The sequence below is a fragment of the Babylonia areolata genome, chromosome 28 (genome assembly GCF_041734735.1).
Source record: "Babylonia areolata isolate BAREFJ2019XMU chromosome 28, ASM4173473v1, whole genome shotgun sequence".
Lineage (NCBI taxonomy): Eukaryota > Metazoa > Mollusca > Gastropoda > Neogastropoda > Buccinidae > Babylonia > Babylonia areolata.
The window spans coordinates 14,876,294-14,899,701 of record NC_134903.1 but is presented as its reverse complement, the minus strand read 5'-3'; the positions used below and the strand labels follow the sequence as shown (position 1 = coordinate 14,899,701).

At 42.2% G+C, this 23,408-nt stretch overlaps 1 protein-coding gene across 3 annotated transcripts in view; it reads right to left on the bottom strand.

Moving 5' to 3' along the window:
• The window catches only part of LOC143301809 (uncharacterized), a 77,426-nt gene extending 54,018 nt beyond the window's left edge, over nt 1–23,408 (bottom strand). For 2 of the 3 annotated variants that reach the window (XM_076616205.1, XM_076616206.1), the window contains exons 1-4: nt 23,074–23,408; nt 14,649–14,808; nt 3,114–3,185; nt 2,135–2,298 (exon numbers count right to left, since the gene is read on the bottom strand). In XM_076616205.1, the coding sequence (XP_076472320.1) occupies nt 2,135–2,298; nt 3,114–3,185; nt 14,649–14,728 (316 nt within the window). In that variant the 5' untranslated portion in view covers nt 14,729–14,808; nt 23,074–23,408. Of the gene's footprint in view, nt 1–1,702; nt 1,728–2,134; nt 2,299–3,113; nt 3,186–14,648; nt 14,809–23,073 lie in introns of those variants that run through there. The other variant, XM_076616207.1, reaches the window with a different exon arrangement.

Here is a 23,408-nt window from a genome sequence, read left to right as displayed (position 1 = left end):
CATTTCTTGTTTCATTCTTGTTACTGAGAAAAAAGACATTTCTTTCCCTTCTTTTTTTTTTCTAGTTTCTTTTTTGTCTGTCCCTTATAACAAATGCTTTCTTTCCTTTCTTTTCTCCGCCCCCTCTTTTTTTTTTTCCCTTTCAAAGCAAAACTATGGCTTATCTGCACTATACAAATCAGAAAAACAGAACAACCACAGCACATACAAAATCCGCAATCCATACAAATTACAGCTGACTCCTTCACTACACAAGTGAATTCCAGCCCAAGAATGAAAGGAGGAGGAGGAAGAGAAGTAGGAGGAGGAGGAGGAGGAGGAGGAGGAGGAGAAAGGAAGGAAGGAGGGCGGCAGAGGATGAAGAATGAAAAATAATCACGTTCCAGCTCATTACTTTCCACACGTGCGGCACTTGGTGCAATAAAGAGAAAGGGGAAGCGAAACAGATGGCTAACGAGATGGACAAGACACGATGATGACACGTGTCCCGATTGCTTCAAGGATACCCTGCTCCCTCGGCGTACTGCCTGGTGGTTGTTCAGATGAACAAAATAATGACTGGTGGTTTAAAACGAGAAAAATAAAAATAGAATGGCAGGGTGTGTGTTTGTGTGTGTGTGTGTGTGTGTGTGACTGTGACTGTGTGTGTGTGTGTGTGTGTGTGTGTGTAAAGGACTCTAAAATGAGCAATGTGGTAATAATGCCACAGATGATGGTGCAAAAAGAAAAAAAGGAAAAAGGTACTGACGCAATCACTGCTTGGTAAAATCTCCACTCTTAACCCAACCCCCAGGCACCAAAAACCAGATTCAAACCCCAGTCTTTTCAGGACAAACTCCAGCGCTTTTTAACCCCTGGGCTGCTATGCTCATCACTAACCAAAAATCACTACAAAAGTTTATCAGTCAGACATGTCAATCCTGCTACTGTCAACTGCGGCGCATCAGTCCATCCAGAAATATCTGTCCATTGACGCAACATCTAGACTTGTTGTTTCTCTTATTCTCTCTCGCCTTGACTACTGTAACTCTCTTTATCTGGTTTGCTTGCTTCATCCATTCAGTCCCTTCAGAGCATACAAAACTCTGCTGCCCGACTCGTCCTCATAAAGAAAAGATCTGAGCACATCACTCCTCTTTTGCAACATCTCCACTGGCTCCCTGTCTCACACAGAATAAAGCACAAGATCAGTACTCTATGTAAATGTATTCACAAATCTGCCCCTTCCTATCTCTGTGGCTGCCTTCACCTCTACACTCCAGCTCGCTCACTACAATCGGCTTCAGATCCACTGTTTACGCATACCCAGATTCAAACACTCGACTGTTGGCCGCCGTTCTTTCTGGCTCTGGATGACAATGATAAATGAGTGGCGCTGTAGTGTAGCGACACGCTCTCCCTGGGGAGAGCAGCCCAAATTTCAAACAGAGAAATCTGTTGTGATAAAAAAAACCCACAAAAACAAATACAAATACAATACAACACTGACCTGTGATTCTGTGCATGCTGAAGACAACATAGTCGAGGGTGCTGTGAGTGCAATACAATACAACATACAATACAATATAACATAATACAATACAATGCAATACAATACAATACAAAACTGACTTGTGATTTTTGCGCATGCTGGAGACGACATAGTCATGGGAGATGAGGGTACAATACAATACATTACAACACAACACAATACGACACTGACCTGTGATTTTGCGCATGCTGGAGACGACATAGTCATGGGAGCTGAGGGTACAATACAATACAATACAACACAATACGACACTGACCTGTGATTTTGCGCATGCTGGAGACGACATAGTCATGGGAGCTGAGGGTACAATACAATACATTACAATACAACACAATACGACACTGACCTGTGATTTTTGCGCATGCTGAAGACGACATAGTCATGGGAGCTGAGGGTACAATACAATACATTACAATACAACACAATACGACACTGACCTGTGATTTTTGCGCATGCTGGAGACGACATAGTCATGGGAACTGAGGGTACAATACAATACAACACAATACGACACTGACCTGTGATTTTGCGCATGCTGGAGACGACATAGTCATGGGAGCTGAGGGTACAATACAATACAATACAACACAATACGACACTGACCTGTGATTTTGCGCATGCTGGAGACGACATAGTCGAGGGTGCTGAGGGTGCCCAGCTTGGAGCCAGAGGACTGCTGGGGCACCATGGACTTCAGCTCCCTCAGGAACTCCTTCACCTTCTGCCGCTTCTTCTCCCGGCTCTGCATGTGGGACGCCATCTCGCTGCTGGGGACCGGACGGGGCAGGGACAGAGAGAGAGAGAGAGAGAGAATCAGTGTGTGTGTGTGTGTGTCAGTGTTTGCGTGGATAAGCGTTTACATGAGCGTACAAACACTCAAACACAGACACAAACACACACACAGAGTCAGTGTGTGTGTGTGAGTGTTCGCGTGAATAGGCGTTTACATGAGTGTACACACACACACACACACGCACACACACAGAGTCAGTGTGTCTCTGTGTGAGTGTTCCTGAGGACAGGCGTTTACTTGAGCAAGCATACACACACACACACACACACACTCTGCATGTATGAATGTGTGATGCCATCTTGCTGCAGTGGACCACACAGCACAGGGAGAGAGACACACACAGAGTCAAAGTGTGTGTGTGTGTGTGTGTGTGTGTGTGTGTGTGTGTGTGTATGTGTGTGTGTGTGTGTGTGTGTGTGTGTGTGTTTCTGTGTGTGTGTGAATGTTTGCATGGACAGGTGCTGACATGAGCGTGCAAACATAGTAACACACACACACACACACACACACACGCTGACCCCCAAACACACACATGCTCTACATGTGCGATGCAGTCTCACTGCTGTGGATCAGACAGCACAGGGAGAGAGAGAGAGAGGAAGAGAGAGAGAGAGTGAGTGTGTGTGTGTGTGTGAATGTTTGCGTGGACAGGCGTTTACATGAGCATGCAAACACTCAACACTCACACACATGCTCAGCATGTACGACACCATCTGCACATCCCCCCCCCCAACCCCCCCCACTCTCCCAACCACACGCACACATACATGCAGACCAAATAATACTGACCTACAACCACTGGTAGAGGGATCGTCCAGAAAGTCGCTTTCACTCAGCAGAGAGAGACAGCTACTACTGCTTCTGCACACAATGCAATGCACACACACACACACGCGCGCACACACACACACACACGCAACACTGTAGTAAATGTCAACTGCTCTGAATCCTGCAGCAACACTCTGTCCCTATTTTTACTCTGCCGCCGTGAAACGCAACACAAGTATTACTTCCCTTTATTTTCCGTTTCATGCACTCAAGATCAGATTCACTGGACATAGCACAGCACGGGTTATACGACCTTTGCTGTGTTACTGTTAGGCATTTGTTAACTATGGGTGGGTGTCCTTCTTGGAATGCCGGAACATGGCTGGACTTTGTCACTGTGTTGTTCTGTGGAACCTGATGCGTGCCTCGCCTTTTGTCACTTTGTTGTCAGCAAACGCATCAACATTTCCTCTTTTGGGGATTAACCCTTTCACTGCCAAACTATTTTATGCAGCAGTTTGGTAGAGGACCCCTGTCACTGAAGGGCGACAAGATCATGTGTCCGTTATCCATGAACCTACTGCTCTTTATGTTCGGTGGTAGGATAGATAGGTCATTATTTCTACACACACATCACAGGGGGAATCCCCAGCTGTTAAGAGACACCATATTTTCTGTGTTTATTGCACAAGGGAATTTTTCACTCTAAAGTGACTGGCGGTGAAGGGGTTAAGAAGCATTCTCCTATCTTGTATTCTTGTTACAGCAGCAGACTATCATAGAATCATTCACACCACCAGGATTGCTGTAATGCTTTCACCAAACTTTCAAACTGCAAGAGAATCAAGAATCAAGAATTGATTTAATCCTTTGACCCATGTTGGGGTATGAAGGATATATATATATATATATATATATATATATATATATATATATATATAATAAAGTAACAATACTGGTGTTATGCACCAAACTTGAAATGCAAACAGTAAATTAAAGGATGAAACTGGTCATCAAAACAGATAACAGTGATCATATCATCTTGTAATCTTAACCCCCACTTTCAAACACACTTTCCTCCCTGCTTTCCACAAATTGTAAAAAAAAAAAATCAAAAACTGCTTTTGGATTCAAATATTTCTTTGGAATGAATTCATTACGAAGATCCGCAAAAATTTTGGGCATACCATGATGGAAATGAAAATCGTTCCCGATCACATCCATATATCGCAGTTACTACAAGTACGCAACTCGCGCGGATTTTTGTGACATCTACCTGTCTGCCAAATCACATCCATAGTGCAGTTATGACAAGTAGGCAATTCAAACCGATTATTGTGAGTGTACCAGTTTCAACAGGTAATTTATGACTACTATACCTGAACTGCATTTTAATGATGAAATGTGAGACAGGTAGACTGGATATATACTTTTATCTTCCAAAATTAGCTTTAAAGTTTCTATATATAAAAATAAATTTAAAAAAATAATAAAAACAATTACTATGTTCCAAAGGCATTCCGCCATAATCAAATACAATTATTTGCAGTTCCTGTCTGACATTAAAAAATAAAACATGAACTATTTTCGTTTGAAAATGACTGTAAATCCCAGACAGACAATGACTGTGACAGACAATCACTGTGAATCCCAAACTAAAACATACACATTTACACCACACACTTATCTGTGACTGCACAAGAATAACCATCCCCTGAAAACTGTAGGTACAATGATGCAGATGCTGGTACAATGTAATGACAGTATACATACATAATTATGGGCTTATAGGTATATATATATATATATATATACACGCACACACACACATATACACACATATATATATATGCATGATACATATATATATATATATATATATATATAACTCTCATTATCTTTATGTATATATATAAATATTAATAATATTCATAGAGCAGCTGACCACACGGAACCATGTAGTATAACGCAGGAAACATGTTGCAAAAAAAAAAAAAAAAAAAAAAAGAAGAAAAATTTCAATCCCACCCAAAATGACTGTGTCATATACCTTGCTAATCCTGGGAGGGCAAAAAATGTCAAAAAAAACCAACAAACAAACAAAAAAAAAATTTAGGCACAGAAGTTGATGAAATTGTGTTCAAACGCTGTCAACGACCCTTGTCTACGGTGAGGGGATCACAAAAAGTAAAACAACCTACAGTTCAATCATTGTTATCCAAAATATATAAGAACAGGCGCAGAATTTTCTTTTTTCAGTCCATCTGTCAAAAATTCACTTTAACACACCACAGACAGAAATACAAACTTGCATTTGCATGCCACCAACAAAAACTGTTCATACAAACTTGCATCTGCACGCCAGTAAAAAAAAAAATACAGGCTCACATTTGCGAGCCAAAAAATAAAAATATTTTTTTTTTTTAAAAACCCACATTTGCACGCCACAAATACATATTATTACACACACACACACACACACACACACACACACAAACACACAGAGAGAAAGCTGCAGGCTACAAATAAACACAGTTACATGCACTCACATTTGCCGGCCAAGAATGAATATTAAAAAAACAACCTATACAAGCTCACATTTGTCAGCCACAAACAAAAACAATAAATAACTATCAAGTCCTGGGGAGTGGAGGAGGCGGGGGAGGTTGGTGGGGGGGGGGGGGGGGGGGGGGGGGCAGAGAAGAGACATGACATGACCTTTGACATGACATTTTTATTGAATAAACAAAATGTTCATTTCAAAATGTTAGAACGCATCTCTCAATCAATTCAATTTCGCACGAAATGGACGGCTTCTTCCTTCGGATTATTCCCGTACAAAAAGACAACAAACAAGGGGTTGACTCAATAACTCAATGAACCAGTTTCCCTTTACATTTTTCTTTCATCATGACTTCCCGACTTCAAATTTTGATTCATCATCCTCGATTATCACCACTCAATCTTCTGCTCTTAACTCACTCGGGACGACAAGTTTTCTCCCTTGCTTTTCCCCACAGACGGCCCATTTGTAAGGGTTTGGAAAAAAATTACAAAAAATACAAAATACAGAGTAAGAAAATGAAACTTTCAGAACTGGTTTATTACGTGTTGAGCTATTACATATAAAAAAAAATCAAATTTCTCATCTTATTTTTACAGTTTTGCCATATGTAGAAAATACTGCCAATTTTTCACCCCGAATCACCATACCCATGCTCGCTTTCTGCATTAAATTCGCTTTCTTCTTCGTCATCATCCACCTCTTCAATGTCCGACCCTTCAGTTTGTAGCATTTCAAGTACTTCGGCAACCCTAAAACGTTGCCGTCACTGCCTTGTTCGCTTCACAACATTCTGAGAAGAGCCCGCTTTGCTAACAGGCTGGCACGCGAGCAGACGACCGGTCAGTGACTTTGTCAGCGTGTGTGCGAGACGGGCCACACATCCCAGGCTGACCAATCATACCATTCGATTGTGGAGTTACCCAGAATAGCGCACTCTGCTTGGCTAATCACAAAATCACGTGTACAGCGCATGATGGAATTTTACTTTCGGAGAATGCTATTCCATTCCTTCATCTGAATCCGAATACGTTTTGTGTAGGAATGCGTGAGCATTCCTTCGTCCGGAAAGAGTTAACTCTGACCTTTTCTGAAACACTTTGTACAAAAATCTTGACAATTGAAAAACAGATAACTCCTCATTACACAACATCACATACGAAACATTTCTGTTTGCTTTGAAAATAATATTTACGTCTGTCCTGAAAATATCGTATGTTTTATAATAAAACAGCACGTGGGATTCGTCTTCGAGCAGTTGTTTACAAACAGGGCATAATAAATGTCTAGGTGTTACATCCTTTCTGTATCGCAGTTTATGTATATTGATGGGTGAAATACCAAGTCTAAATTTTGTGTATGCACCTTTGTAACATTTAAGCATGTTATAGTCCAAGTATTTTTCAGTTTTGGAACGTTTGCTTAAAAGTACTGTACAATTCACAGCGATCTTGTGGGGGGTGGGGGGGAGGAGAAGAGAGAGAGAGACAGAGACACAGAGAGAGAAGAAGAAGAAAAAGAAGAAGAAGAAGAAGCAGAAGAAGAAGAAGAAGAAACAACATACTCTGGTACTAAGCTGTAGAAGAGTTCCTTCACCAAAATGAAGGTAAACAGACCAGAAATGGCAGAAAAGAAAAGAGGAAAACACTTGAAACTGAACCAAAAGAAAGAAAAAAAGAAAGAAATCCAGAAAACAAAGAAAGTCATCGAAAAGATGAAATTTTCAGCACAAGATTTCCACAGTGGGGGAGACTGCTTGCAACTAACATTCTTCTGCATCCCTGTCAAACTCCCAAGCACTGCAATGTTCAGAACTCTTTCGTGATCTGGGCTTATAGGTAAATCACAAACAAATCTGTGGGTGGACCAGAAACTCTTTTACAGTTAATCCATGGGGCTGCTAAATAGGATATTAAAAAAAAAACACAACTTTTTTTTTATAAACAACAAAAAAAACAAAAAAACCCAGGAGGGTTCGCTTAGTGTGTGTGCAGCAGCGTCCTGCAGGCCGAAAAGTATGGAACATTCAGAGGGTCTCTCTTACGCTGCGATCATCCCATCAAATCTGCACTGCTACAGTAACACACACATGACACACAAAGGCAGGAGGAATATATCTTCTCATTATAACAATCATCTTCAAAGTCTCTGTAGCTCCTCATGACATCAGACTGAAGCTCCGATACACAAAAATCATCACACCTTTTTTTTTTTTTTTGCATTGCATCATCGAAGTTTAAGATGTTGTGTCTGTGCTGTGTCCACCTCCCTTGATCTCCCCAATGGTTGGTCCTTGAGTTCACTGAAGTCTGCTTTGCAAAGGCTGCCTACAAAATGGACCCAGACCCAGCTGTGCGAAACATGCTTGTGTCGCGTCCATGAAAACGTGCATAGTGGACCCAGATGGAGCAAGGCCAGAGACAGCTGCCCACAAGTTTCCTTGGAAACCTGACAACAAAATGGTGTGCATGCACCAACAAAAATTGTTTTTATTTTGGTGGTCAGGTCAGGGGCATAGCCCTTGCTACTGGTACCATGTAACCCAGTACTAGCTGCTGCATGTGAAGTCTCCCAACGACGGACCAGGCGGAGGAGGAAACCTTTCCCAACGGCTGTGAAGGTGGAAGAGGATGACCAAAGGGCAGGGGGAGCTCTTATCCTTGGCTGGAAGTCCTCCCAGGGGACGGAACTCCGAAGAAAAAACCTGCACCTGCCGAGGCCATTCTACACGTGGCAGTATCTGTAACTGTGGGACTATGAGCGTCGCTAGGCAAGAGAGTGGGGAAGGGACTAAACAACCCCTCTTCATTAAAAAAAAAAAAAAAGTCACCTGTGCTGGTCAGGCAACCAGGCTAATGTCGGAATGACAAGCTAGCCCTTCAACACCCAGCTTTCCCAAGCCCTGTGGCGATGGAGAAGTGGTAATGGGGACAGGCAGAGGATGCTGCTGGCAGTTCCTAGTCACGCAGGCAGCTGTGGGGTGAACATCGTCCACCATAGACTGGGGCAGATGTGGCGCCCATATCCTCCCACAGCATCACAGCAGCCCTGTTTAGGGATAGCACTGCTCTCCCCACACGGGGAAGGGGAGATAAAAGGATCCCTAAACAAAGCCTGCCTCACCTAGTACTTAGCAGGAAACCGTACCTACTTGGACATCCAACACTAGCGGTCGAAAACAACAGAAGAAAAGAACCAGGAGTCATGCCCTGATTCTGGGTGCCTGGAATGTTAGCACTCTTTTGGACAGAGACGACAGACCAGAAAGGCGCAAAGCGCTCATTGCTAGAATGCTTGATCGCTACCTGGTGGACATTGCAACCCTGAGCAAAACCAGGTTTGCCGGTGAAACCCAGCTGGAGGAAGTTGGAGGAGGCTACACCTTCTACTGCACTGGGAAACCAGAAGGCACCCAAAGAACTTCAGGCGTGGGCTTTGCCATACAAACCAAACTTGCACGACAGCTTGACAGCCTTCCACGTAGGATAAACAATAGGTTGATGACCCTACGTCTGAAGCTGTCCGAGGATCGCTTCGCCAAAGTCATCAGCTGCTATGCCCTGACAATGACCAACCTTGTTGACATCAAAGAAGCCTTCTACGAGGAGCTCAGTTGCACCATTTCAGCAGCAGACAGAAAGGACAGGCTGATCATCCTTGGGGATTTCAATGCCCACGTCGGCATGGACTTCTCCTCGTGGCCAATAGTCCTAGGACAGTATGGCACTGGCAAGTGCAACTCAAACGGACTGCTTTTGCTCTCGCTCTGCGTGGATCCACTCGGTTTCCACATGCCCAAATTCAAACACTCCAGCGTCTGCCGCTGTTCTTTCTCTGTCTGTGGACCTTGCTTTTGGAATGAACGTCCTCTTTTGCTTTGTGGGGTCTCCGCACTCAGCTCTTTGAAGTCGGGCCTTGAAACCTACCTCTTCCAGAAATAAACCCCCTCCCTCCTTCCCGTCTCTTCCTTGTCTTCAGTTTCTCCAGCTTTCTATAATTACACGTATTCTTAAGTTCTGTTTTTACTGTCTGTAAATTTGAGTTATGCATGCATGCATGTCAATGACTGGTGAGTAAGCCCTTTGATAAGTCTGTGCACAAGATTCAGCGCTATATCATAAACACTATTATTATCATCATTATTATCATCATCATCATTATTATAATTATCAAATTAGGAGTTGAAAAACAAAAAAACACACAAAAAAGCTATCAAACCATGCTTCAACCTTAATTCTCTACAAAGTAGAATGGCATCATAACGCTGAGACTGGTACATTCACACTGTTGGCAGACAGCAGAAAACGACAAAAACAAGAACAACAAATCAAGCCATATCAAAGATCCTCTTTTCTGAACAGGGGTTTCCGTGGGGTTTATTGTGGGGTGGGTTTTTTTGTGTGTGTGTGTGTGTGGGGGGGGATGGGGGGATTTTTTGTTTTCGTCTTTGCATCAGTGCAGGCATGCCTACCCGCACTGCTTTTCAGGAACAACACATTTTAGAATCAGGGACAGGGTATCATTATTTTCAGGAACATCTCAACAAACATGCAACAGTCGCCTGACAGCCAGAAGCATCATGCCTCCACTTTCAAAAGGCTGTCCGCGTTCAAAATGCCGGTGCTTACCCGCATGCACACTGGTCTTGCACACTGGTCTTGCTAAAGTTACTTTGCCAGTGACAGAAACTGAGCATGACTTTTACAAAAATGGCTTTGGTACTGTTTGAACAGTTCCAGCTTTTCACGAAGTGGCTTCTGCAATATTCGGCAGCGTTTCAGTAAGTCTTAACGGTCTTCGGCAATGTTCAAAAAGACATCTAAGGGTACAACTTGTACCCACTAGATACTAAGGGGGAAAAATGTTACTGTCCGATTTTTTTTTTTTCAGGGACATGCACTATGCAGCAATTATCCGTATTAGTGGGACACCCTGTCTTTCTTCTTCTTCTGCGTTCACTCGTATGCACACGAGTTGGCTTTTATGTGTATGACCGTTTTTACCCCGCCATGTAGGCAGCCATACTCCGTTTTCGGGGGTGTGCATGCTGGGTATGTTCGTGTTTCCATAACCCACCTGAACGCTGACATGATTACAGGATCTTAAACGTGCGTATTTGATCTTCTGCTTGCATATACACACGAAGGGGGTTCAGGCACTAGCAGGTCTGCACATATGTTGACCTGGGAGATCGTAAAAATCTCCACCCTTTACCCACCAGGCGCCGTCACCGTGATTCGAACCCGGGACCCTCAGATTGAAAGTCCAACGCTTTAACCATTCGGCTATGGCGCCCGTCGGACACCCTGTCCATTTTATCAATATTCCAGGACAAGTACAGGCCCTCAGTAATTGTAGGCATGCCTGTCAGTGCAGCATATACACATGTATATTTATAAACACTGTACTGGAGCAAAGCTATGTGGACAACAAACACAGTCAGTTTTCTTGTATTTTATTCTAATATTTCAATATTTGCCTGCTTTAGATTTTTTCACTTTTATTCTGTTCTGACTTGTTCACTTGTTTTGTTTATTTGGTTTCATTTTGGTTTGGCTTGGTTTATTTTCTGGTAAAAAGTATTCTATTTCTTTTTTTCTAACAGATTTGGATGGGTTTTTTTCTACTGGCAGCATTTGTTAGGCTCTGCATGCCGGATCTGTGCATTCATATCTCAGGCATCTGCGCTCACACACCTCCCCTCCCCCACTACCCCTGACCCTCTTTTTTTTTCTTTTTTTTTTTTTTAATCAAAGTTGATGCGGTGGAGAGACTCTATCTCATGGATCACCCTGCATGCTTGGATGCCTCCTTGAAACTGTGAACGATCCAATCAAAAGTTCACAGTAATGACAGGGAGTACTAACGAACACTGCGCTTCAGGCCCTGACGGAGGGGATGTGGAAAGACGGACAGGTTAACCCTTTCACCGCCAAGCTCGCATTGATGCACAGGCGTGGTAGAGGACCCATGTCACTGGAATGTGACCATTCATTGGTCTGTTATCCATGAACCTACTGCTCTTAATGTTCGGTGGTAGGATAGGCCATATTTTCTATACATCGCAAGGGGAATCCCCCAGCTATTCTTAGCCACTGTCTTTTCTGTGTTTATACCACAAGGGAATTTTGTACTCTAAATTGACTGGCGGTGAAAGGGTTAAAGGGTACCCATAGGTCATAGGAAAAGGGAGGGAGACAGGTGCAGCAGTTGAGTGGCTATACAGCATTGGATTTTCAATCTGAGGGTCCTGGGTTCAAATCACTGTCGTGAGGCATAGTGGTGGTTTCTTCTTCTTCGTTCATGGACTGCAACTCCCACATTCACTCGGATGGATCTACACAAGTGGGATTTTAAAAGTGTATGACCGTTTTTACCCCACCATGTAGGCAGCCATACTCCGTTTTCGGGGGCAGAGGTGGTTTAAGGGTGGGGATTTTTCCACTGATCTATCTTCAGGGTTGACAGGTGCATATGTGTGCAGACCCGCCAGGTCCCGAGCCCCTTTCGTGTGTGTATATATACCAGCTAGTGAAAATCTTGTTGGTGATAAAATGTTTAAGTAGTAGCAGGCTTTAATTGTTTTAGAAATGTTGCTATAGAAGTATAATTGTCTTAAATTGTATATACACTGTTCCTTGAACTGCTGAAGGTTTTTTGATTGTTGTTGTTTTTTTTCCAAGTCATTTACAGCTGGACACGAGAAATCACATCAGTAAAAGTTACATTTAAAAAAAAATATTTCTTCAAAGCAGATGCGGTCAGAGCTTCAACAAAGTGACTACCATTTCGCATTCTGCAGTTGTTGTTTTTGGGGTTTTTTTCAGTTTAAAAAAAACGAACACTCCTCTCCTTCCCCTTGTAATTCCTAAAAAAAAAAAAAAAAAACAAAAAAAACCCTGCTAAAATGAAGTATAGGAAAATGACGATGAAAAATGGCAAGGTGTTTGATATTTGCAGGTCTGCTCACGCGTAATTCTCTTGCTGCCGATGGCGTGTCCTACCCATGGAAACAACTGAGTGTGTCCGCCAGCAAAGGTGACCGTGAGGAACTTTGCACAGAGGGGGAGTGGTTTTGAGTTTTGGCCTACTGGCAGGGCAGAGTGGAGAGTAGTAGTAGTAGTAGTAGCAAAAGGGGCAAATCTTTTTTTGCGGGTCACTTCACTTCACCTGCCCACCCACACACACATTAACATGTCATGCAATGGGTCAAATATCAACACACACACACACACACACACGTACACACATGGACACATGCGCACACATGCACTCAAACATAAAAATACATGATATACATGTATACACATGTTCACAATTCACACACAGCACCACCACAGCAAAGCACATTGGTTTGGGTGTATATATATATATATATATATATATATATATATATATATATATATATATATATATATATGGGTGATGTGACGATTGAGGATGGACACAAGGATATAATATAGCAGTTTACACTTCACAGAGTTATACTTTTCTCTTGATCTTGCACATTAGGATGGACAGCCACACACAGAACACTTTACAGGAATACCTCTTCAAATCAACACATCATCTTGATCATATCTGGCTAGACAGAGGTGAAATTTACACTTTACTGGTGTAAATAATCAGAAATTTTATAAATTCATATATATATTATCATAAACAAATACACATCAATTTTGTGAGTGCATTTGGTGGGACAGAGAAATTTCATCTCTTTAACTTTAAGGCATAATATACCAATGAATCATTGATGTCAGCAGCGTATACACATGAACACATTTATGAGTGTGTGTGTGCATGTGTGTGAGAGAGAGTATGTGTGTGTGTGTGTGTGTGTGTGTGTGTGTGTGTGTGTGTGTGTGTGTGTGTGTGTGTGCATGCATGCACATGCACACACCTATGCATGACTGAAGCCTCACTGAATGACACAGGAAACAAATGACGAGTGCCTATAGGTAGTTCTCAGTCGACCACCCACGTAGGAAGCCTTTAGTGCAATTTTTTTTTTATGACTGTGTTTGTAAAGTGCTTAGACCAAGAGCTTGGCCTCTAAGGACAGGTGCTATAAAAGTTCTGATATCATTATCAATCAACCAGTCAATCCTAAGTCACTCCAGCACTAACAGTCTTACGATTAAGGACAGTCCTTAGGAAGAAACTGAAAGATGATTCTGACATGCATCAGATGATCTCCGGTAAGGTCCTTTAGTGGGCTTGAACTTTTGTTCAACCCATGCGCGGTCCATGACCCCACTAAGCTATGAACATAGACTCAGTTACCCCTTTCACTGCCAGGGAAACACAACTGCTGTTGGAAGAGAAATATTCAGTGGGGAAAAAAAAGGGGTAGAAATGAACCAAAAACGTCACATTATATACATACATGTATACAACAAGAGAATGTGTAACCTGAATGTAGCAGAAGAAGAAGACTGAAATATTCTCAAGACAACCATGCTCCCTGGCAACAACAACAAAAGATTAACAATCAGATGCTAAAAATAAAAGATGAACCCAAGAAAACAACACAACTGCTCAAAACAAAGACTGTAAAACAGCAGGAGACTGGTCCACATGCACTCCTTCATCAAAGCGAGAGCTGTATGATCAATGGTTTTTCCACTACAATGCGAATTCATTTACAGCTTAGTCTTTGGGGAAAAACTATGACTCTCAAACAAGGAGGCAAGACTGCCCTGGCTCTTGGTGCTGCAGCCTCGGGGGCTAGCTGGCCTTTGGGAACCATCCCAACACTGGCTGTCCCAAAGCCTTCTTGGCCGAGAGAGTGGGGATGCAGTTGGGCAAGACTCTCTCCATTGTCATCATTTTCTGGTCAGGATAGTCGGGACGGGACGGCAGTTGCCTCCTCAGCTGTTCTGATGGTCATAGCTGGACACGACTGACTATATACACGTTAATTTTATGCACACAACCACCATGACAAAGACTGGCGTAAGGACGGACAGCATGTTGAGACAATGGACACTCACTCGGCAATTAATGAACCATAGTTGGAGTCACTGATCTTGGTACTGGTGTCTTGGGCTTGGGTGGGTGGTTCCTTTTCCATTGGGGCGCGCTTGGAGGACGCACACACACCCTGCCAGTGTGCTGACCGGGTCCGTGCTGAGAGCTCTCGCAAGTCACCACCTGAAACACACACACAGTACACAGCTTGTAGAACCTTTTTTTTCTTTTTCTTTTTCTTTTATTTGATTTGCTGCCCCACCAACTGCACCATTTCAGTGGCATTCCAACTCTACTCATTCAGACAGAGTACCCCATACACAGCCACACCCGGGTCCATCTTGTCACAGCACCAGTGTCAGCAGAACTTCCCACAGAAAACTATCAATGTTAGGTCACCAGGATGCCACACACCGGAGGAGGCCCTGCACTGCTCCTGAGTCACATCAAAGGTGTTCAGTAGAGTCTGTTCTGACTTAACATACTTAGAACACCATCTACCACAGCTTATGTTATAAATTACTAATTAGAAACTTTAAATTGCGCATATAATAATAATGAGTACCCTATTTCATAGACTATTCGTTTAACTTATGCTGTTATACTAGGGCAATATTCTCCCCGCTACTTTGACCCATGTGCCTTGTTAATGTTGGGCATAATATGGTAAGCCTGAAGTAAGATAAAAAATAAAATCATCAGAATGCTGTCATGAATCAGAGTTATGTTGAGGCCAACTTCTGAACATGCAATATATATACAATATGACACTCACACTCAGTCATGGCAGTGGAAACAAATAAAACCTTCCCTCAAATCAGAATAAAAACAGCTCTCAAACAACACACTACTTCGGAGAGAAGTGGGGGACAGAAGGGTTAAAAAAAAAAAAAAGGGAAAAAAAAGAAGAAAACGTAAAGACTGACAGAGAAAGAGCAGAAAAAGCAAACAGGGATCATAGTAGTTAGTTGCAGCCCACATCTACAGAAGAAGTGCAACAGAACAAAAACAAAACAAACATAGCAAACCCTCAAACAATCCAAAAGTGCAGCACACTCAAAAAAGGATGAATAGCACTGTGGAAAGGACAACATTTCTGAAAAAAAAAAACCATTCTTTATATTGTGTGAAGCAGTGAATCAAGCTGGCAGAAGGGTTAAGACGCTCATCTGCCAATACAGAGTCCGCGAGGGTCTGGGTTCAATTCTTCAAATTCTGCTCTTGCCCTTTCTCCTAAGTTTGACTTGAAAATCAAAATGAGTGTATATCAATAACATTCAGATGAGACGATAAAATGAGGTCCCGTGTGCAGCAAGTATTTGAAAAAAAAGAAAAAAGAAAAAAAAAAAAGAACCCATGGCAACAAAAAGTCTTGTCCTCTGGCAAACTTCTGTAAACAAAATCCACTCTGATACAGTGATAGGTATATTGTGCATACATGTACTCAAGGCCTGACAAGTGCATTGGGTTATGCTGCTGCCAGGCATCTGCCTAGCAGATCTATGTGGCATACCGTATATATTTGCTCAAAGAGTTACGTCTCCAAGAGAAACACACTGAAACTGAAGCAGTGACCCAGTGGTTATGTGACTACCTTGGGCTTGAGCAGGAAATGAGTGCCACCCCACCACCCCCTATCCACTGTACCTCGAGTGCTGGTCTGGGTGCTAGGCTTTCAGTCCCATGAGCAGCATGCACATGTTTAGTGCATGCAAAAGAACGCACGGCAACAAAAGGGCAAAATACTGTAGAAAGATCCACTTTGAAACAAAATAATTTTTACACATTTGCACAAGCTGCAGACTAAAAAAGGAAAAAGCAAAAAAAAAAAAAAAATAAAAAAGGGAGGGGGTGATGCTGCATTATGATGTCGCGCTCTATCCGGGAAGAGCAGCCTGAATTTTAAGCAGAGAAATCTGCAGTGACAAAAAATAGTAAAACAGTTTAGAAGCTTTTCTTTTCTTTAATTGTTTAAATAAACACCAACAACAACAAAAAACCAAACATTTATTACAAACCATTAGACTGCTGTGCTTCCATACGTCGTGGGTCTTCTGAATCCGACTCAAAATTCATTCCCTCCATCTCACAAGACATGACAGGGACCTTACTTCACAATGAAAAATACCAGAATGAACTGAAATGCACTGCCTGAAAACATACCCACCAGGACCCAACCCACAACAGGCCCTACAAGACATTTTAGGGAAAAAACAATGGATTCTTGTTGATTTTTGCTTTATAAATAGCTACAACCTCGGCTAAATGGAATAAATCAGTAAACGAGGGCAGGAAACTGTCATTTTTGACGCAAATTGTGACGTCACATTCCATGATCTGAGGCAAGAGAGAAATATGGGTGTGTAAACGGAGAGTTTGCTAAGCAGCCAGATGTGGATCGATATGTACACACATGAATAGAAAGACGTCTGAAGTATTTCTTACCATGGATGTTATGACATTTTGCCTGTAATCAGAAGCACTGCCTGGCATATTCTGACATTTGCTTGCATGAGCTTTGTTTCCGCTTGCTCAACTTTTATCTCTGACTGCTGTCACTGATAGTGGCAACAGATGAGTGGTTAAAGCATTGTACTTTCATTCGGAGGGTCCCTGGTTTGAATCCAAGTTGAGCGGATAATGGGCTAAGGTGGAGATTTTTCCAATCTCCCAGGTCAACAGATGATCAGACCTGTTAGGGCCTAACCCCCCTTCATGTGCACATTTAATGTTTATAGAAAACTTACATGATGTATTTATAAAATACATAATACCATATGCATGCAGAAGATTAAATATGCGTGTCACGGACAAGGAGGGTTGTGCGTGCGTGTGTGTGAACGCTGCCACTTTTGGTTGACCCCTCTCCTTGTAGCTCTTCCGCGTGCTCCATGTAGCCAAGGAAGTGTATGGAATGCACGTGTTGCACTAGAAAACATGACGTGCATATTTCTAATTTGTGAGTTATAGAAAGTTTTCTCCTTTTGGAAAACCAGCACCATTAGTCAGTGGAGCAGGACACTCGGCCAGGTCAAGTGTAGGGTCCTATGGAGAGAGACGCTCAGCCGGTATTTTGGCCGGAGATCAGAAACCGTTGAGGTTTTTGTCTAGGGAACTCCATTCTTCCTGTGTGGAGACTCAACTTCATCCCCCGCTGTTTGAGTGGCCGTCTTCCGCCTGGGGAGCTCGAGCGTCGCTGGTGGACGTGTTTCCCCAAGCGCAACACCAGAGTCCACCTTCCAGAACTACGAACTGTGTGGTGCCAGTTTTTATCCCCCCCCCCCCCCCCACACCTAAGCTATTACTGGGAAAAAGACAAACTGTCACAGAAGAGGGTGACGAAGGGAAAATTGTGGGTGTTCCTCATGTGGAAGAGGAAAACGAACAGACTTCTTTTCTTTGTGGTGTCTAATTAAGTATTGTATCGTGTCTGTGATTTTTTGTTAAAGTATTTGGAGTAAATGTTTTGTATCTGTTTATTCCAGGCTTTTGTTTGGATAAAGGTGAGAGAGCGTGAGAGAGCTGGCCATAACTTTAGTTTGAAAAGTTGCACGCGACAATGCGCTTAACAAAATGACAGATCCTGTGTTCAATGTCTGTGTTTCATAGGTTACGGAAACAAGAACATATCCAGCAAAACAGCATCCACGCCACAAAAACCAGAGTATTACTGCGTGCATCAGTACATATTCGATCATTATTAATACTACAGTAGATTATCATTATGATTACCTGAAATTACCAATCATGCTGATCTGAGTTATCCAAAAATTTATGCTGGTCACAAAAATTAAGATGAAACAAAATGAAGACAACAGAAACGTAATGATGCATCCAACAGTGACTCTGAAAAAAGAATGTAAAATATGGAGAAATGGACTTATGCACGCTCACTTGCGCAGCAGCTTGTATAAAATACCAGTTTAGTGCACAGTTGTCCGGCAGTCAGCCAGCCAAGCACACACAAAATCACACGCGATCTATCATCATCGTTGAAAAGACAGTGGCAAGTTTGTCCCTGATTACAACTACTGCTACATTACTTTGGATCTGATGTGTTATACTACAGTAAACACAGCTGTGTGTCAGCGATCAAGACATCTAGTGATCTACCTTCTGCAACACAGCTTCAGTTTCGTTTTCAGACACTCAAGAAGGTGTTACTGTGTTTGGACAAATCATTTGAATACACATCAGGCAGATGCCTGACAGCAGCATAATCCTATGCGCTAGTCTAGCCTTGAGTGCATGCAATTTGTCTACCTATCACTGTGTCAGAGTGAAATTCTTCAGAATTTCACCATCTGGAGGACAACACTTTTGTTGCTGTGGGTTCATTTTCAGTGCGCCAAGTGAGCGCTGCATACAAGACCTCAGTTGATCATCTAATCCGAATGACCAGACTCAGTCTGACTTTCCAATCAAACTTGGGAGAAAGGGCGAGAGCTGGAATGGAACCCAGGCCCTCATGGACACTGTATTAACAGATAATGTGGAGTGTGGAGTCATGGCCTAGAGGTAACGCGTCCGCCTAGGAAGCGAGAGAATCTGAGCGCGCTGGTTCGAATCACGGCTCAGCCGCCGATATTTTCTCCCCCTCCACTAGACCTTGAGTGGTGGTCTGGACGCTAGTCATTCGGATGAGACGATAAACCGAGGTCCCGTGTGCAGCATGCACTTAGCGCATATAAAAGAACCCACGGCAACAAGAGGGTTGTTCCTGGCAAAATTCTGTAGAAAAATCCACTGCGATAGGAAAAACAAATAAAACTGCACGCAGGAAAAAATACCAAAAAAAAAGGGTGGCGCTGTAGTGTAGCGATGCACTCTCCCTGGGGAGAGCAGCCCGAATTTCACACAGAGAAATCTGTTGTGATAAAAAGAAATACAAATACAAATACAAATAAGCATCTTCAGCATTCTGCCACCTTCCTCCCTGCAACACTCACTAGCCCATTAACATGGCTTGGCCCAATTCCCTCACTCAAGGGACAAACTCTACAGAGACCCGGAAGGAGACCTTTCCGAGGTCTGCACTACATTAATGCAGAAGAACACTGTGGTATCAGGTCTCTCCAGGAAAGTGAATGACAAAGAAGTGATCATCAGTTGCAACAGTAGTGCCACTGACTGAGACAGCACAGAAGGTAGGACGGTAAAAACTGACAGGTGCAACAGCCAGGTGGTTAACTCTTTCCATACGAACGACGAAAGAGACGACGTTAACAGCGTTTCACCCCAATTATCATCATCAAAATATTGCAAGCGGAAGGCTCTTATACTGAAGAGGTAAATGTTGACAGAGAATACCACAATTCTGACGACAGAAGCTAAAGGTTGGGTCATTCAGATACCCACTGGACATCCGAAGGGTCTGTGTAGAGGAGAAGAGAGGACTGGCCGTACTGAGTGAGTTAAAGTGATGGACTTTCAATCTGGGGGTTTTAAATCCCAGTCACAGCACATGGTGGGTTAAGGGTGGAGAAGCTTCTGATCTCCCAGGTCAACAGACATGCAGACCTGTATCTAGTGCCCGAACTTGCCAGTTTCAAAGACTCTGAACAGTCCAGAAGTGGTCTGAGAAAAACATATATGTTATATGGGTCATTTTTTGATGCTGGTTACACAAAGTGGGAATTAGAGGCAAAGATAAAATCTGATTAAATACAGTTCAAACTGGTTGTTTAATCTTCTAAATCCCTTTAATTTCTGGTCACAATTGGAGGAAAACAATACAAGTACAATACTCTGAATAAGTTATACATGTATCATGTGTTCCAATCAATATCTTTATTCTCTTTTAGTCTTTACTGTTTACAAATTACAGGCTGTTTTTCACATGTTCAAAATCCCCTGATTTCTTTTCTTTTCGGTTTTTCCCCCTATTTTTTCCTCAAATGAAAAATGTAGTGGACCAAAAAAATCATTTTTTAAGTGGAGTCACAGTACTAAGTCCATAAAGTAATACTAATTGTTTTAACAAAACAGCTGAAATTGATCAGTTAATCTAATTGAAAGAAGGGATGCAATCTTGATAAAGTAAACTCATCTCATAGTCGATGGGCTTCAAAAGCTTTTTTTTTCATACTTTTTTTAAATTTTAAACTGTGGTGAACGCTCACACCTTACTATCATTGATCAACCCTTTGTCAGAAAGACTCAAGGGAATCATACTGATTCGGTGATTGAAAAATTATTATATCATCTAAAATCTATTTTGGGATTTAAGGATTCTTTCATGCGCGTGGATTGTTTTGTGGCACTGTTAATTGCATCAGGAAGAAAAGTTCCTACTGTAAGGTTCACAACATGTGACGCATGGAATTCAAGCAAACGCCCTTTCTTCTTGTTTTTATTTATTGATATCTAAAGTAAATTTGCTTGAAAAACTTACAAAAGGGTATAATCTATTGTGATAACCTTGCAACCATACAAACTTTCCGTTAAGGCTTCATGGTTGAGTAAAACCATGCTGAATGTTTGTGTCAAATGCAACACCAACAATGTCAAAAAATCAGCTTCCATAGATCATTCGATGTCCAGTTCAATGTCCAGTGTGACAAAATGACTGTGACCGTGTTTTTAAGAAGTTGAGGTGAGGTTTGGTTCACTGTTACTAGTCTGTTCAAATATATGATCTCTTTTGAAACTTGTGTTTTAAATGAGGCACAACAGCTGCACATTTAACTTAATTTTCCCCATTTTCAACTGCCATTTTCAATGACATTTTGCATGTAATTTTTTTATTTTGCAACACTTTTACCCACCATGTATGCACCACACATCACACCAGAATGTTTACCTGTGTAATTCCTTCAGTTAAGATCTGAAGATGAAATGGTCCCCATGTCCTGTTTCATAAGTATTAAGATTTTACTTTATCACATGTCTTATATCAAACATGGACAGATATAATCATATATCATTACTGCTACTAAACACAGTGAACTTTCAGCTTTTCTCAGTGTAAGTGGGGTTTTGTTGTTTTTGTGAGATTTTGTTTTGTTTTGTTTTTTTAGATTGTTCATTTGTTGTTATTGTTTTACAGAAATAAGGTCTAGATCTAATATGTCCGGTGAAAACAAAAAGCACAAGACATTCTCGAAGAGAAACAGACAAGGGGGGAACAAATTGTCTGTCATCATTTCAAACAGGAGAGACATGGGCATAATTTGTACTTGACTGTAATGTTTGAGGAGTTTCTCTGCATGGGTCTGATGCCCATTCTTGTCACCAATACTAAGTTTGTGGCATTATGTTATTGTTGTTACTTCTTCAGTTGTTGAGTTGTTAGCTTGCTGGCTTGCATTTTAAGATTAATGTCTAAGTACAGGCCAGGAACTGAGGAAGGGTATCGTGTTGCTGAACGGGGAACTGAGCTATTATCCTAGAAGTAAGAGGCCTCAATGCTGTTATGTTTGCTGCAGAAGCTTCAAGTTCGCAAGGCTATTTATAACATGTAAGCTGATCCGCTTGAGGTAGTGTGTCAGAATGTCCTTAATCCTAAATTTGGGCCTTCCCAGTCTGCGCGAGCCTTCTTTCAGCTGACTGTGCATGTGTTGTCTGGGTGGGTACACGACTGTTATCCGTTCCAATGATACGGTCAGTCCAGCATAGCTGGACCTTCAGCAAAATTGACCAAATCAAAGATTGTTAAGGCAGCCCTGTCCACCACTTCCTGGTTTGTGACTCTCTCCTGCTTGATGTTCATGATCCTGAAAAGCAGTCTCATATGGCACACACACACCTATAGATGCATGTGGATGTTTGGAGTGGAAGAGCTGTTGCACGGGAACACTCCCATTTGCTCAGCAGAAGAAAGCTTACCCAGCAGCATGGAGAACTGTTACATCTGGAGACTCCACCTGGACTTCTTAGTGTCTTTTTGTGCTCTTTGGCACTACACAACACCTGCCAGAACCACCCTTCTGACTGTTGGGCCTTACTGATGGTCTCATCCCTCCAGTCTGCCGGAACCAGTCTTCACATGCATGGGCAGACAAGCCCTTACTCACCAAAGGTTTCAGACCTGTCAGCTACCCTAACCACATTTAGCTGGCCAGTCCAAGCCGTTCATAAAAGTATATACTATTTGTAGGCTTTTATTAACGCTCTTTTGTTTAACATTATCATTACTCGCATTTTCAAAGATATATATCAAGTACTAAGAACACATTCACAAAAAAATGTGATGTCTAAGCATTTTTGCGGAGTGTTGACATCAAGTACTAAAAGATGCGACTGAGATATATTGTCAGTCACAAATTATATGATCCACACAAAAACCCTATACCCCGCCCCCACTCGATGTCCCAAACCTCTACAACTCCGAGTTACTGTTTTGCTCGTTTCTGTGTCAAGGATAGCAATCACTGATAATAATGTGAATCGATCCAATTAAATATGATTAAATGTAAACAAATCATAATGTGATGATAAAAGACTCACCTTCTTACAATACTAACTCGTAGTTGCCGGTGTTCTTACAAATCCACACACACAGAAAAACACACAATAATTAAAACTATTCCATCAACGGCCTTGCTCCAGTTGAAAATGTCCGCTCGTGGCTCCGAAACGTGAGCATGGAGGCAGCGTTCGTGGGTCCTGACATGAGAATGCGTTTTAAATCCCAGTTACTGAAATCCTCCTCCATCCACTTACACTGTTAGAGTAACGTGAAAAAGTTTTCAATCACGTATACACTGGTCAAATGAAAACACAGATGATTTTGTAATGAAAACGGCGATATTTGCGCAGTCAACTACATCGATCGGTGGCAC